The sequence below is a fragment of the Fundulus heteroclitus genome, unplaced genomic scaffold (assembly GCF_011125445.2).
Source record: "Fundulus heteroclitus isolate FHET01 unplaced genomic scaffold, MU-UCD_Fhet_4.1 scaffold_90, whole genome shotgun sequence".
Lineage (NCBI taxonomy): Eukaryota > Metazoa > Chordata > Actinopteri > Cyprinodontiformes > Fundulidae > Fundulus > Fundulus heteroclitus.
In genome coordinates, this window is record NW_023397362.1 from 728,066 (window position 1) to 742,877 (window position 14,812).

The window sequence follows — 14,812 nt, forward strand, 5'->3', positions numbered from 1 at the left end:
ATAAATTAATAAGGGATCAGTTATGAATCAAGCAGAAAAGAGAAAATGTATGACTGGACTAATAATATTTTACAGAACTAAAAACAAATCACTATATTAGATTTTTAAGTAATGGATCCTGATAGCTTAGCTTCCCTCTCATGTATCATCTTTGTTATCCTAAAGGGCTTCATAAATAACCCAATTTCTACTGCAAGCATACTTATCTATTTGTAACGCAACATGCTTTAAAGTTGTTAAGAGCATGGATGCTCATTTATTTTTCTCCATAAATTTGTTTGAAAAAATCTCAAACTAGATGACAAAATGGCCTGCCCTAAGATGTAAACCACAGATAGTCTCCTGCAGGACAGAAAGACTGTTCAACTTGGGGCCAACTTTGTCCATTGATCAATAAATAGAGACAGGAGCTCAAATGTTGGAAACGGCTCAAATGTTGGAAACGGCTGATGACTCCTTTCCTTTCTTTGGAGAGGATGGAGCATAGAAGGTGAAAGTAAGAAATAACTTTACAAATACAATTTACCCAGGAAACATTTTTAACTGAATGTAACATTCCCATTGATGATAAATTAATTTTACCACACATATATATATCCTACTGGTTTTAAATGTGATGCAAAAGAGGAAACTTGTTAACTTTAGCCTGATACAAGTAACATTTATTAATGCTTTAAAATGGAAGGACACAGAGACCTGGGGTGAAGCAGTGGATGGATCTGATGTCCAGTAACTTGGCTCTTGAGAGACTGACCTACATGGCCAAAGGGGAACTGGAGGACTTCAAAGATATATGGCCGTCCTTTTTACGACTTGTAAAAGACTTTGATTTGTATAAACTGACTTGTTAAGTGAGTGTATGATTGTTTTTTTTAGGGTGGGGAGAGGGTGTGTGTCTGGGTTTCTGTGTATTGTTATTGTTTTTGTGTTCCTTGTTAAAAAATGTAAAAACTTCAATAAACATTGGTGGGGAAAAAAAACTTTAGGACACTATGGATTTCGGATAAAGGTTTTAAATGAAGACTAAACCATTTCGACACACACAACTCCTTGTCATTTGAGAACGAAACAAACCAGCCTAACTCAGTTTTACTATATCAGTTGAAAATAGATGAAACTGCTTCTTAGTCCCCAACTTGGTGTTTGGATCCTGTCCCGTCAGAGGAAGCCAGCTCTACTGGCAGAACAGAACAAACGGAAACTGGCAGGCTGAGAAAATGTTGGCTCTCTTAGATCATTTGTGCAAATCACTGCCAAGTCAAAGGTCATTTTTACTAAAAAACACTTAACAGTTTGACAAGGACTTACTGAGTATTAGTGAAGTGCTCCTAGCATTTTTCATGAAAATAAATGATAGAGTTCTGAGAAGAGTAAGTCCTTTAAGATGTGAGAGGGGACAGTGGCCTTGATGTTTCTCTCCATGCCTTTCAGGAATAAACCACTCAGGTCTCACATGTAAAATGAAGGGTGGAAAAAAACTCACTTCTTCCATTTGCTCTAGGACCTCTCTGAATAAATTATTTCAAGCAGACACATTTTTCTTGAGCAGAAACATGTTACTCTAGTTTGTGTCTTATTACCAGAAATATCTGTTTTCAACTAGTTGAGAAACTATAATCTTTATGTCTATTCAAGCAGCTAATAAAGCACAGGGCTTTGATCCCTGACAGTGAACTTATTGGCAGCTTTGTTCTGCTGTGGCTGGATTTTTAGGGCATGGTTTGGGTCTCTAAGATGGACTGTACACTTCAAATCAATGCAAAATTGTTGGACAGTATTTGGCATCCAATAGCAAAGTACATTTTACACTTAAAGCAAGCTTCATCTGCTGTTTATATATATATATATATATATATATATATATATATATATATATATATATATATATATATATATATATATATATATATATATATATATATATATATATTTACTTTTAGAGACTCTTTTTTTTACTACTATTGTTTTCTTGTATGTGCTACAAAATGAGCATTCTTGCATCTTTAAACAGATCTTAAATGCCAATATAACTTTGCAAGTATAAACATAAAATCAGGATGACAGCCTGTATACTGAATGTTGAGCGGTTACCCATCTTTGTACAACGGACATATCTTTAACTCCACCTGTGTCACCAGTAAGCCTTTGGAAGAAATGGTGATACCAAACCAACATGTTTATGGACTGTTTGTGATGCGCTTCTCTTTTCCGAATGAAAGCTGAGAAGTTGGCTTGTTGTTATGGCAATAGTGTGACCCGTCCTACCAAGGTGTCTGCAGAAACTGCGAGTAACCATAACAACGGCGGTACTCTCCTCCGGAGCACGGAGCGGTGACCCACACACGAAAACACCCACAGTAGGGTGACGGAGCCCACATCCAAACCAGAACGCACTGCAATCAGTGCAAAGCCTTCCTTGAGATTAACCGTGACATGCAACTTTTGGATTTACTTCTTTTTTTTTATTGTTTAAACAAGTCTGACATCTGGGCTGTTTTTTCTACCCTATTAAAAAAATAACTACACATGTCTTTTGTCAGACGTTTCCCACTGGCTCAGCCATTTCTTCCTGCTCCCACTCCATCCCGACATCACCCATAAACAAGACACAGACATGACTGAAGTCTTGCTTTCCAGGCAGAGACCGTCTCCTACCCGGAGGAAACAGTCCGTCTTTTTCTAGTTGAGGACCATAGTCTTAGACTTTACAATGAACAACCAACAATAGAAACTATGCTGCTACATTCTGTTCTTGCAGTTAAATCCTTTTTTTGTTTTGGAAGTACAATGAATGCTGTATTCTTCTAAGCTGAAGGATTTATTGCTAAACAACCACGGTTTTAGTATTGACCAAAATAATAATTGTGATTTTTCTTTTCAAGATTCAAGCAGCCAAACTTGCAAAGCAAAAAACAGATATTTTAGATAAACTTTACTAAGTGCAAGAGGGAATAAGAAAGACAACGAATGAGTGAGTGAGTCAGAAAGATAGCTTGGCACTGACTTAGATGGAGAATTTAGTCTCAGATTTAAACAGAATTTAAGATAAGAGTTTAGTGAATATATGTTGAGTTTCTTTGGCCATTGCATGGACATTTGAGCTGAATCAACATGCAATAAAGGATTAGAATAACAGGGTATATAGTGGGGGTTTATTTGTTAACTATGATCAGCAAAACAAGTACAGAAAAAAATAACGGAAAACACATTTACAGTACGTCCCCAAACAAATACGCAACCAGCCACATCAACCCAGATATTACAGATATCATCACTGTCCTGTTAATGCACAGAACCGCTTATATTCACATCAACAGAGGGTAATAAGATCAGTAACAAGCTTTGCAATATGTCACTGTGGTGTAAATAATTTTATCATCATAAAGTAAAACAATTACAGGATGCAGCCACCCATCGCCAAGGTTCATTAAGCTCTGAAGTCCAGCTGCTCTACACATAATCCCCTCGAGTCCCTTGCCTTTGGTGTTTTGCCCTACTTGCCCACTCTAATGTGGGAAAACAGTGAAGGCCTTAGGTCAATTGTGGTCTCAGCTTTGCCCCTACAGAATATAAACAAATGGAGAGGCTGGAATTACATGATACAGAGAAGGACACTCTGTGATTCATGTGAATCAGCATCCCCATGACTTTAAGCAAGAGGGGTAAGGAACATAAAAAGTGAAGGCACAGATCAAAAAGAAAAAGCCCTGTCCTCAACTAAAATATTGATGAGTGTCAGCACCATGGACAGCAGCCAACGCCGCAAATTGCTTAAGTGAAATCTCTTACATCTTTTGCTTGCTGGTATGAGAGAGAGGTTTTTTGTGTCAGCATTTCACATTGTCCCATTACAATTACCTGTTTCAAGTGTGGTTTGAAGACTTTGAAGGAGAGCTTAGTCCTGGTGACAAAGTAGGACAAACTGGATGTTATCAAGAGAAACTTATCAAAGCTTTTCTCTAGAAAGGCACAAATCAAAGTTTTGTGGCTGAATCCTAACCTCTTGGTCTGGGAAAGCTTTGACCTCTCGCGCCATTTAGTCAATTTGATTAATTTCCCTTAAAGAACTACAAAAATAAGAAAATATAACAACCTCATTTAACATTATTATGTCTAGCCTTCTCGCCATGTGAGTTCACTAAATATACACATAAAGACCAGAGGCAAAGTCATGCTGTGTGTGTGTGAGAGAGAGCAGTCTAGTTCTGTCTCTGGCATCTTATATTAGAGTTTAGTATTGCTAGTGCAGCTAACAGATGTCTCCGGTTGCAACAACTCCCCCAGTAAAAACATCCCCAACACTCTCCTGGTAAAGTTAAGGAGAGATATCCTTTGGTTAACCTGAGTGCCAAAAAACTACAAATGATAAAATGTTGCAATGCATGTCAAAGTTGGCTTTTTTAAACACAGATTATTGCCCATTATTATTTTGTTATTTCACAGAAGTCTTCATTGAACCCTCCACACATGCGGTATACAAAGCACCTAGGTCGGCACGTGGGAACGCCTGGATATGTTAAGTTTCAACAAAGTTACAAATACAAAAAGAAGAAAAAAAAGAGACTGAAATGTGCAGTTTAAAAAAAACATGCTTGCCTAATGGGGTCTAATGCCTAAGAAGAAAAAAACATGATGCTGGACACAAAGGTGCAAGTTGTGTATTAGAAACCACCCAGTCACATACATAAATGCTAATTTTTGCACAGTGACTTAATAATAAACCAATTAAATAAAAGGTCAAAAGAACCACTTGGCAGCTTACAAAGAGATCAAATAAAGATAAAAAAAGTAGTTATGTGAAGAAATTCCTTTAGATTGCAAAATAAAAAGTTAACAATTATTTGACTAGTTGCTCCAGGGTAACAAAGCTAAAAATAAAAATAATTTTAGTTTATCTTCCATAAGTTGAGTAGAAAAAAGTCCAGCAATGCCATAATCAGCGATAGCTATGTATTTTCTGCAGCAACACACATTATCACTTCAAAATTGCCCATCAACCAAATTTGTCTTGAACTGAAAGGTCTGTGAAATTGACCTCAGATAAGTCTACAAACAACCAAGAGTCAATGTGACAACTTCAACCACATTTATTGCCGACTTAAGTGATGTTGGGGGAAAAGTAAATAAGAAACTCCAGTTCTTCTGATGACTTTCTGTAATATCCATCCAATCAACCACTGTCTTCCACTTATCTGAGACTGGGTCGCAGAGACAACAGATCAGGAGAGAAACCCAGACATCTCCCTTCCCAGCATCATCCTCCAGCTCATTTGGGGGGATCCCAAAGCATTTCCTGGTCAGACATGACCTATAGTCCCTCCAGCAAGTTCTGGGTCTTCCACAGGGTCTACTTCTAGTGGGATGTGACCGGAAAACCACTGATGTGTGTTTGTTTCATATTTATTTCCCTTCTTTGAAGAAGCTTTGCCTGAATTTTTCTTTGTCTGGTTAAGAAAAATGTTTTTTACACAACGCATTATGAGTTGAATAATGTAATTTGATAACAACTGTCTAATTGATTGTGCAATCGAACGAGTCCAGGCTTTTTTAGTAGGAATAAGCAGCAAACTGGGGACAACCCGGGACAACTTTTCTCTGCCAACAGCAGAATGATGGGAGTTGACCATTCACATAAGAAAATATAATTTACCAGAGAAGTAGCCATTTATATCAAAGAAAATTAAGAAAATCCCTTGATGATTCCTTGTTTCCTCTGGAGGATTGTGCACGAACTTGAGGCGCCCATTAGTCTCGTGCATGTCGACAGGGAGGAAACCAGGAGGGAGAGGAGGAGGGTTTCTCATGGGGAAAAAAACAGCTGGGGGCGGGGCTTACGGTTAACATTTTCTCCTCACTCATGGTTTGAATTTGTGCAGGATCAGGGACAGTTCCTTTAAAGAAAGAAATGTTCAACTAAAGGGCCCTCTTCAATTGCCGTAAAATTAAAATCAAAAGTATGAATTTCTTATGCAGAATTTCACAGAAAGCATGCAAAAACTTTGAATTTTTGTGAAAAACAAATACCCCGAAAAACTAAGACCAATGGGCCACACTTGGGACACCCCAGCTGTAAAGTTTTTGGAGACGCTCAGTAATCGTTTTCCGACAACCAACAAACCTACAGGCTGAATATGTCTGGGAAACTTGCCTGAATCCTTTAATTGTGTCTTTCAAAAACTCTCCATTTAAACTATGGAAGACTCACCTTGTTAGATTGTCTCAGGGGAAATATGGAATCTCTTACTAATTAAGTGTTTCCCCTCCTCTGAGGATAGCTTTTATAACAGCACTTTCTAATGATTAAAGCTGTAAATCTGGGTCACTAAACACCAACAGCTATGAAAAGCACCAACATGCCTCAGAGTGACGGTTCAACAAATTTAAAGTTCAACTGCAGTTCAGCTTATCATGACACAGCAGACGGGGCTTCATTTCATTAAACGGGCTGCAAATGGGTGCAAAAACTGCACACTAATGCAGATTATGGTTTTATTTTATTTTTAGCAAAAATAATCCGGTTCATAAAACCAAATATCATTATGGGTGCTTAAAGCTTTTCCATAAAAGTTGGGACTACAAACCACGAATAAGTATAAAACGCTTAATCCAACTTAAGATAAGACAAAAAAAAAAAAAAAAAAAAAAAAAAAGGTCCCGCACTATCGCTTATGAAATATATTGACAATGAAATCTGAAATGTTATTTCTAAATCAAAAGCTGAAATGGTAAATTTATCTCAGAAGACAAAATTGCTCACACACACACACACACAAACTGCTACTTGGTATCCTAATGGCTCTAATATCCCCTTAATGGCTATAATGCATTGCAGAGCATCAACAATTGCACTTTAATGCCATCTGTGAAAGCTGTTTAAGCTCTCAACAGAAAAAAAAAGGAGAGAAATACTGTATAATAAAACGCACCATGTTCCACGCAGAAGGTCAAAATTAGCAAAGAGAGCCGTAGGCCGAAATACAGATGCAGCAAAGACTTTAGATAAATCCAGCTGTGTCACAGTAAGATCTTCTCCTACTGGAAAGTTTTGTTAAATTCAACCCTTTAAGAATTTTTTTTAAAACAAAAGGTACTTGTGGCACAATTATAGATACTCATAAAGATTTACTTTTTGAACATTGATTCTATTTTCTATAGGACCAGGTGTCACCATATAACCATGAGACACTATCTGCTTACTGACTCCTTGATGCCACACAACCTTTCCGTCCCGTCATCACAAATGAAAACATCTGGAGTTTTGCGGAGCTCTCCAGGGACTTCAGCTGAAACTTTGTCCTCTGGTCAGGTGAGACACAGATTGAGCTTTGTAGGAAGAAATATTCAAGGTGGGGTTGGAGTGAAACTGAGGACAACAATGTGAAAAGCGTCTCATGCCCACTGTTAAGCACGATGGACAAACCTTAATGCTGTGGGCTTGTTTCTCTTCCAATGGCCCCGGGAAGCTTGCCAGGGTAGATGGCATCTTGAACCTTTTGACATACCAGAGCATCTCAAATTTAAATCTGCTATTCTCTCCCAGTAAACTGACAATGGGTCGTCATTGTGTTCTTATAGGATGACAATCCAAAGCGTACGGTTCAATCAACACATAAATGGTTCATCTGACAAAGAGAAATAACCATAAATTCCCAGATGTAAATCTGACAGAAAGGAGATCATAAGAATGGACGCAGCACTCCACAGAGGTGTTACAAAGAGAAATGGTTAAAGATGCCACTCTCGGTTCACTCCAACCATGTGAAAGGTTACAGCAGAAGACTAATTGCTGTCACGTTGTCAACAGCAGGTTGGTGCACAATTTTAACAGCAGGGGCATAGATAATTGTGCCACTGGCTAAAAAGCTATTATTCTTTAAAATAAATACATTTAAAAGCCTTTTGTTCATCTTAACAGGGGGGTTCCAACATCTGCAGGACCAGTTAGAGCCATTACTCAAACCCTGTAACGCGAGGTCGTATTGCTTTATACTTCAACGTTTTTAGCAGATTACAGCTACGTTTGTGATTTATCATCAAAGTCCAACGCTAAGAATATGATTTGCATAAGAACAGTCATTAAACCGTGTTTAAGAAATGTGACAGACCGTTTCATTGTCTGGGGAGAAGTCTAATAATGGCACCATCTGTAGTCTTTACTGGAGCTTTGCAAAGGACACAACCGCAAGTCACAGTTGAGCACAAAGGAGAAAAGGATGAAAACAAAAAATGGGAAAAGTTCTTCCAGGATAAATAGGTCAGAGCAAAAAAACAGACTTGATAAATTAGGGACATAAATTACACATCAGTTAATATCAGTGTGACCCACTTTAAAACACTGGGTTTGCCGGTTTATGTCTGTAGAAATTCTTCAGCATAGCCGTCATCCGCTGACACGGCGGTCCAGCGGTTGGCACCGTTTCAGCTCATAATAAGAAGGTTCTGAGAGTGACCCAGCTGGTTGGCTGGAGCCCTATTGTGTGGGTTTAAAATCCTCTCAGCTGGAGAGTTTGCTCGTTGTCTTTACTTATTAATAAAGAAGGTGAATGATAAATTATATTTCGAATCATGTAAATAAGTGGATTGTTACCAGAAGGTGACGCCTATAAACACTATTCCTAATGCTGCCATGGTGTAAAAACGTCAAACCTTGAGCAGGTACAATGGATGAAGAGCATTTCCAGGACATCGCTTTATGTCCATCTCATTCTCAACCTATCCATTTTGCAGTATGGGTTCTGTGTCGAGTGTGAGAACTGAGCAGTGTGCAGTGCAGCCCTGGGGGAGGTGAAGCTGCATTCAGGGACCTCTATGGGGGCCACAAAGCTGCATTCATGCAGCTGAATAGCTGTTTTCTACAACGAGGCACTACTCATCCCAACTCCATTGGAGCGCCTCTATGAGTTACCACTCTCCCTGCCTTGGTATGCAGAGCGTTATCCTGCAAAAATCACAAATGCTTGGATTACCAAAAGGCCACAGAACACACTTAAAGGAAAACAATGATACCAGTTTCCAACCATGGGGTTTTCAAAGGAGATGTTTAACCCCCTGTATTCACCCTGATATTAAAGACTTCCTGATGTCCGGATGCCTTCGGTGTTGTGTACCTGTTCAGAGATCCGTTTCTTTGACAAAAGATCATGTGAGGACAAACGAGAAAAGAAAGTCTGCTAGAATTTATATTTGATATGGGGAAGACGGCAATCAGAAAGGAAAAAACTGGGTAGACTTGGAAAAATACTTGAAATTTTTCTTTACAATAAAACTATCACTGCACCTGTTACTCTGCAGTGAAGAAATATGCTGAGAAATACCTTGTAAATAATGGAGGTCAGGCTAATCTGAAAAACTAAAATCAGAGCAGGGTCAGGAAACTAAGGCTGAAGTCAAAGAAGCAAGAGGGGGGGGGGGGGGTCTCATTCAGATTCAGCTAATGTTTGTTTCCAATTAACGGAGTGCTGGAGTCATGATTCCCCACATCGACTTCCTGTCAGCAGAGTCCTGCTTCCTCCCGCAGCACACGCTGGTGTAGAGTTTCCCTGTAATCGGTCAATCGGAACAGCCTGAGCAGCTGTCTATCAACAGGCCTGACCTCCGGGTGTTTGGAGAGGTTGGAGGTCTGTCGCCTCATTTCACACACTTATGCAAATCTCGTTGGACTCTCCAAGTTCGCACCAGTTTTCACACGGTGTGTGGACTGCATGGGTGGTCCCAATTAATGAATAAATGCGCTAAGACTTTAAAAAGTGTTTGCTAGAAACTCAAAGTTCTTATGCAAGACTGATGTTGAGAAATTACGCTTTTAGGGCACAAGGTAAAGCCCGAGGAGCGTTTTAAAGAAGACTTTACACGGTCCTGAACAGCAGAGGTTTTGGCAGAACTGCACCTCTAATTCCAAGTTTCGCGGAGCAGGACAAAATGTAACTAGATGAGGAGCAGCAATTGTTGCACTAACAAAGCAACTTTATGGATTAACCAATGTGTTTTGGCCTCATCAAAAAAAAAAACATCAACCAGTTTGCAATTAAACAGGAAAGGTTTAAAGGTGAAAATACAATTAAGAACAACCAATCACACACCTCAATGGAGACAGGCTGACCAATGAGCACTTGACAGGAGACGATTTGCTGCATGGCTGGCCCAAACAGACTCTGGGTTGCACTATTTTAATAAATACCTTGAAGCCACTTAGCCCCACCTAAAGTTATCAGTCACCCAATCACATGGCAGCAACTCAACGCCTTTGGGCATCAGATGTGGTAAAGCCAACTGGCTGAAAATAAATCAGAACGGGGCAGAAAGGTTGTTTAAGTCACTTGGCATGGTTGTTAGTGCCAGATGGAAAGTTCTGCGTACTTCACTACTGATCAACATGGATTTTTTACTTAGAACAATCTACTGGGTTCACAGAAAGTGGCCAAAAAAAGAGAGAGTAATTATTTAGTGAAGAGCAGTTGTGTGGATGAAAATGACCTGTTGGCGTCAGCGAAAAATGAGGAGACTGGTTCAAGATGACGTAAAGGCAACAGTAGCTCAAATAACCAGTCGTTACATCCAAGGTGTGCAGAATTACATGTCTGAATGCACGACGCGTCAAACCTTGGTACAAAAGCAGAAGACGGCCACATGGTATGGTCAGAATGTTTTCTCACAAAAATTCTGCCTTGTTAAAGTTAAAATTGTGGGTGGCAGTATTATGATGTGGGGTACATTTTCTTGGCACATTTTGGACCCATTAGTAACAACTGGTTCCAACAGCCTTTAACTCTGATGTCACTATGTGACGGAAACGCACATGGATGATGTGAGTCAAATCCGGCCCTACAGCCTTCCCAAAATGAACTACAAAATGTGTGCTCTTTTCCTCTCTGGACATTTTCATTGATTTCTGTGAGGTGGGCTGTGCTTATATGTCATGTCACACAAAGGATCGTGGGATACCTGATAGCTTCTTAGTGCTGGTAAGGGACGTCACGAGGTTCCTAGGCTAAACTAGTGGCGAGAAGAAGCATACAGACTCCTTTTCCTACCTCCTTCCTTACAGAATGCACTATTAGGACGGCACTTATCATGGCGACCGCTGACGTACTCCCCCTTTTACTCAATGAGGGTATTCGGATGGACCCACAGACTCCCAAGCTCAGCAACTTTGTGACACTGTCAGTGCGTTCTGTGACAAGGAGCGGGGAGGGGTGTGAAGTGCATCCTTTCCATTTAAAGAGACCGCAGCAAAACAAGGCGCCCCAAGAAGCGCCTCAGAACAAGGGGGCAAAGAGGGAACATGAAGGTAAATTAACGAGGGATTCAGACCAAAGCGTTGCAGTTCCACTTTATGTAGAACGCAACTGAAGGATTTAAATATGAAAAGGGACGTATTGGAAAGTACATTTTCTCCTTTGAAACAATTGTACCTAGGTTCTGATGGCCACGACCGGCAGGGAATTACATAGAGCTCAAATGATCTCAAGCTGGTCTCTTCAACATCACGACAAGTTTATTGTACTCCAGTGGCCTCCACTATCACCGGATCAAACCGTTAGGATGTTGTGGAGCAAGAAAGCATCGTGGTTATGTGGCACGGCAAATCTGTAATGCTGTCATGTCAATCTGGAATATGATTTTTCAAAAAAAAACGAGTTTAATCAGTAGGAATTAAGTCAGTTCAGAAGGCAAAACTATTTCTGGACTGATTTTATCAGAGAGTCCCTGATAAAGTGGCCAGAGAAGGTTTATGAAGGAACTGTACAAAAGATGTATGACATTTCTCAAGGAAAACAGTTGAAATAACTGATTATGAGATGTGCTCAGGGCATCACATCTTTAAACAAACTCAAACAATGAAACTGCCTTAGTGTCATCCAGTACGTGCTGAGCACAATAGAAGACGCGGCATAAAAGAAGCCGCATAAAAACAGAAGCGTGTGTCAGCGGCTGCTTTCACGTTTTATCTACAGTAGCTGGTGTAGTGGAAAGATAAAAGAGAAGAGGGAGAGAATAATTGAAATGTGGATTATGTACTAAAGTCCCCCAAATAAAGTCTTCTGAATCAATTAACTGTGATTCCACCACAACACAATACAGGCTGATGGATCCCTGCTGATCGACTGCGGTCACAGATCACTGCACTCTCCAGTGGTCTCATGGCTCTTTTTCTTCTCCATCCAGCTTTACTGTATATTAAAGCCTATATCAGGGTTTCTGGTGGCCACATATTGGCCTGTCTCCCGCTGCAGCTGCTTTAAGACGGATAGCCCTCTGCACGATTCTTACTTCGCCTCTTGTAGCAGACCTTGAAACCAAACATGCTAAAGACTTCTACTGTAATGCTGAATATGCTGATTCAGACAGGACAAAGTATTTTTATTTTTTTTAAAAGAGTCCACTTTTGATTACATCCAGGTACCACTTAAGGAGAAAATGCTTAAAGATCCAACTTAGGACAGGGCCAATACCTTTGGAAAGGTCAGGATTCCCATTTGTACTGAATGATTGTTCTCTGGAGAACAGTTGCTGATGTTCTGGTTTGGGATGTTTTACAAAAAAACGCCACATTGATAGAAAATATGTATTTTTTTTTTTACTCACCAACGCCGATTTTCTCGTCCTCCGTGGAAGTCCACATGATGCCCCTCTGGAAGCAGAGCAAACTCCAACTAAATCTAGTCACCCGAGGCGTCGCTTCATAGAAATCCCGCTGAGAAATCACCCAGAGAGGGGAAGGAGAGAGGCAGGAGAGCCGGGGAGAGGAAAAGTTTACCTCAGGATGGTGGGAGGCAAATAAAAAAATAAATCTATTTTTTTTTTCAGGTCCTTGAAGTTGAAGGTTGCCCGGTTGTTGTGACAGTGACCACAAGAGAGGTTTTTACCCCGTCAGCTTTGGCGCATTGTGTTTGTCCATATCTGCTGATTTACAGCTCTGAGGCAAAGACATCCGACAAACAGGCGTCACTGCGATGGGAATCTACCAGACTACTACTTATACACGGGTCTGAGTGCCATTAAGACAAGTCAGGGGTGCCTAAAGAAATGAAACACAGGTCCTGGCTGAAATTAAATTTGCGCACGATTTACCGCGAAAGGGGTTTTAAAAAAAAAAGTGTTTTTGTTGATGTTTTTTGGTCAAGCGCCATAGAACTCCTCTTCTCATTCAAGCGCAGCAGCTGAGTTCCCGTTTATTCCATGTTTTACTAAGTGCACGCATGCGTTGACGAGTTGCAACTACTTAACTTGTCCCGACGGAGAGATGGAATAAAAAAGAAAGAATGGCATTCCCGTCTGGGTTCGGGCTCGGTCTGTTTAAGAGGATCACCGGAAGAGAGGGAGTCCGCTGCACGGTCCAGAGAGGGAGAGTTGAGTGCTGGCTTGGGGGGGGGGGGGGCGACTGTTGGTCTGCTGCAGCACCCGAACATTAAAGGTTTTCTCCTGGCGACGTGACGCACGCGCTAAATTGTCACATAACATAACATCACGCAGGTGATCGTTGTTAATCTGTGCGCGCGACGGCCGGGCAACGCTCGCGCACGCGCTCGACCAAAACAACACATACAACGTGGGCGCTTGTCAGGGCGCGTTACGTGCGCTGAAAACATATTAAAACCTGTTTAATTTCGTCCACATGCGTGACGCACGAGCGCCAGAGGCTGTCACTATGAAGACTCGTGAAGCTGTGTCATCCTTCCACACATGACGCCGCAATGACATGATTCGTCATGTTGTAAGAAAATGGTTTTCTGCGCATATGGAGAGACGAATTATTAGTATGTTCATTAAGACTGTCGGTGCCCGTTGAAAGTTCCCACAAAAAGCTGTGTAATCGCGCCACCGCGTGGATATTCCTGAACAGCACACCAACACGCACAGACCCGACCAGAATGAGCTTTATCGTCCAGGTATAAACATGAGGAAATTAACTACGGATTGCACAGTCTGACTCTGACATATTGGACAATAAACATAGAAATATATGCAGAAATAAATACATGCTCAATAAATATACAAGCATAAAATAAATACACATAAACCTACATCAAATAAATTACCCCATTTTTTATGCCTGTCCTGTTTCCATTTCTGTCTTATTATGCAAATGAGGAGAGTGGTCTTAAGGGGACAGCTGCTCCCTATTGGTTGGTTAGCATCAGCCTTCCATAGTACTACTCTTGCTGCCATCACGGCTGTCGCTACAGGCCGCTGTCACGTTGGATCAGTGAGCTGAGGCATTTAACAACTTGATTTGAAAAAGTGGCTGTAATTGTCTGTCATGTGGGCGCTCTGACTGAACGTGCGTTTCATTAAGGGGCTCACGTGGACGCAGATGTTGGCAGGTGTGACAATTTGTTCACCTGACAGAAACCTCATCGCCTGTTCTGGGACCTCGCTTTGGGCTGGAGCTGCGGATCCATTTGGCTCGGATTTCTAGCCGTGTAGTCGTGCAAATAGAAATGTTGAACTTTTGTTAAAAAGCCAAATAAATAAATAAAAATAAAATAAAAACTTGTTGCCTCATCGTTCAGTTAGTGGGTTGCATCAGAAAATTACACTTTTATGCTCCCTCGTGGTATCCAAGCCTACGTCATTGTTTGAACACCGTTTTCCTAATATGTCGATGATCACATATTTCTATATTTATTTTTGAATATGTCAGACTCATTCCTCCATACATAATGCGTTTACTTGTACAATAGCACATTACTGCAGTAATAAAACTCAAACACAGTCTGCAGTATAGAAATCACATATGAACACATTTTAAGCAGGCAAACTGAGACAATGGTGCAATGAGCAGAGTGCAAAGGATGCAGGAGTAAATAAT

General features: G+C 40.5%; 1 protein-coding gene across 1 annotated transcript in view; it reads right to left on the minus strand.

Annotated features, from left to right (window-relative positions):
- The window catches only part of LOC118562381 (dedicator of cytokinesis protein 3-like), a 122,111-nt gene extending 108,617 nt beyond the window's left edge, over positions 1-13,494 (minus strand). Inside the window, exon 1 of the mRNA XM_036134740.1 lies at positions 12,586-13,494. Coding sequence (XP_035990633.1) covers positions 12,586-12,622 — 37 coding nt within the window. The 5' untranslated portion in view covers positions 12,623-13,494. The remainder of the gene's footprint in view (positions 1-12,585) is intronic.
- Positions 13,495-14,812: the final 1,318 nt, after the last annotated feature.